The sequence below is a fragment of the Octodon degus genome, unplaced genomic scaffold (genome assembly GCF_000260255.1).
Source record: "Octodon degus isolate 3935 unplaced genomic scaffold, OctDeg1.0 scaffold00178, whole genome shotgun sequence".
Taxonomy (NCBI): domain Eukaryota; kingdom Metazoa; phylum Chordata; class Mammalia; order Rodentia; family Octodontidae; genus Octodon; species Octodon degus.
The window spans coordinates 134,416-136,708 of record NW_004524754.1 but is presented as its reverse complement, the minus strand read 5'-3'; the positions used below and the strand labels follow the sequence as shown (position 1 = coordinate 136,708).

Genomic DNA, 2,293 nt, shown 5'->3' with positions numbered 1-2,293 from the left:
TAAAAAAAAAAAAAAAAAAGAACACTGAGCATCTTCCTGCCCCTTGGAGGGGGACAGGACAAGATTTTCAGCTTCTGTTGGGTGACTGCCAAGAAGAAGAGCCCCTGTGCCCCAATCTGCTGGGGACATCTTTGGAGAGGTTGAGCAGAGAATAAGTGATTCAATCCAATTCTGAGTCTTTTTTCCAAATTCACTGCAGGGTATGTGATAGGGTCAGTAGTATAAGCCCAGTTCTTGTTGGCCAGAACCCCAGTGTTTGCCATGCATGTGTAGGGGCCTTACCAATGTGGGAAGAAGGGGTGAGGGGGTTCAGCTGTGAAGGCCAGGGACTTTCCAACAGCTGCCTTTCCAGCCCTTCCACACTCTCTGTGCCACGTGCCCCCCCAGACTTTTATTCTGAACGGACCAAGGTCCTGGAAGGGAGGGAGGAGACCGAGGCTGGAGCTGGCACTGACCCTGAATTACTCCTCCCTCTGTGCCCTTCCTTCCTTCCTTCCTTCCTTCCTCCCTTCCTTCCTTCCTTCCTTCTTTCCTTCTTTCCTTCCTTCCTTCGTCCCTCCCTCCCTCCCTCCCTCCTTCTTTTCTTTCCTTCCTTTGTCTTTTTGAGGCAGGGTCTCCTTATGCAGATCAGGCTGGCCTTGAGCTCACTTTGTAGCCCAGGCTGGTTACAAACTTGTAATGATCCTGCTGTCTCCACAGTGGGCCAGCTCCTGCCATTTCCCCTCCCAGGTCAGATCCCTCAGCTCTTTATCCTTGGGCTTTCTATCCTCCCACTGCTCCCCTTTTGGTTCTCCCAGGGCCTTCTTGCTGCCTGTGTTTCCTAAAGAAGCCATGCAGGCCAAGGCACTATTTCAGAGCTCTTGGGACAAGAGTCTTCTTAGTTCTGTCCTTTTTCCCTGCCTGGGGGATGGAGGGATCGAATAGCCAGGACACCCTATGATGTTGGTATGAGGGGCCTCTGTCAAGTACCTGAGATTTAGAGCAAGGAAATAAGCAGACTTTTCCAAGTGGCTTCCATTTAAATCTTGAACCCAGTCACAATTTTCTCAAAGACCCACCAGGATAGATTTCCCTGACTTTGGCCCACAAAGTTTCCAGAGCTTAAGAAAATCAAAAAGCAAGAGAATGAAAGAGACAATGTTCTATTCCAGGGCTGACATCCAGGCCAGACTTTGACCTGGGACAGGGACAGCTGTTGGGCAGAGGAGTATGAGAGAGGAAGGACTTTGAGCTGGGGGCTGCAAGTTACCGATTAACAAGTGGAGGAGACAGGGATGCGCTGACCCGGTACAGTCTGAGCTTGAAGGGGACACAGAAGAGGGGTCTGGAGGGTCAGCTTCTTGTGGGCTATCTGACCTTCTTGAAGACCTGCTTGCACACGGCGCTCTTCGCTGTCAGCTCCTGGAGGTGGAGGAGGAGAGAGGAAGAGGGTTCTCCCAGCTTGAGCTCCTTTCTCAAAGCCTTTGACTTCTGTTTACTCCTTTAGGAAATAACAGCTAGAGCGTTTGATGTATGGGGAGTTGTTCCCTAACTCTTCACCTCAAAGGAAGGGCGCTTGGCCAGGAGATGTGCAGTGTCTATCCCCACCACATTTGGTTTTAATTATTATTATTATTGTTATTGTTATTATTATTTATTCCTTTATTTATTTGGTACAGGGTCTCATCATGCAGCTCAGACTCATAGTGATCCTCCTGTCCCAGCCTCCCCAGCACTGGGATTCTAGGCTGGTTTCGGTGACTTGCATGGTGGCAGGGCATGCAATTCTAGGGATTGAACCCAGGTCTTTGCACTTGCCAGGCAGGCACTTAGACCACTGAGCTATACCCCATGTCTTGTTTTCTTTAAATTAAATTACTTATTCATTTATTTCTTGTTGAGTTTGGAGACCTGGCCAAGATCCCCAATTGCCTGTATGAAGGGTAAAACAAAGGATAAAATAAGAGGCAGAGACAATTTAGTAATGCACAAAAATGGGGGTTGGGAGATCAGTGCCTCAGGATGGCCAATGACAAGGACTCTTCAGCTTGCTACTATTTTATTAACCAGTGCATGGAGAGGGGGAGTGAGTGATTTTAGGAACAGTGAGGGTGGCCTAGTAAAAGAGCAAAGAGAGGGGTGGGGTGATGGCTCAGTAGAATAAGTGCTTGCCTGGCAAGCGCAAGGGCCTGCGTTCAATCCCCAGTTCTGAAAAAAAAAAAAAAAAACCCAAAAACAAAACAAAAAAAAAACCACGAAGCATTCTTGCAAGGATGATACGATGGCCAGCAAGGAAAGTGTGGTTTCCCCAGGT

General features: G+C 48.5%; 1 protein-coding gene across 1 annotated transcript in view; it reads right to left on the bottom strand.

Annotated features, from left to right (window-relative positions):
* Positions 1–1,126: 1,126 nt before the first annotated feature.
* The window catches only part of Rbp5 (retinol binding protein 5), a 5,417-nt gene continuing 4,250 nt past the window's right edge, over positions 1,127–2,293 (bottom strand). The window contains exon 4 of the mRNA XM_004643513.2: positions 1,127–1,401. Within this exon, the coding sequence (XP_004643570.1) occupies positions 1,348–1,401 (54 nt within the window). The 3' untranslated portion in view covers positions 1,127–1,347. The remainder of the gene's footprint in view (positions 1,402–2,293) is intronic.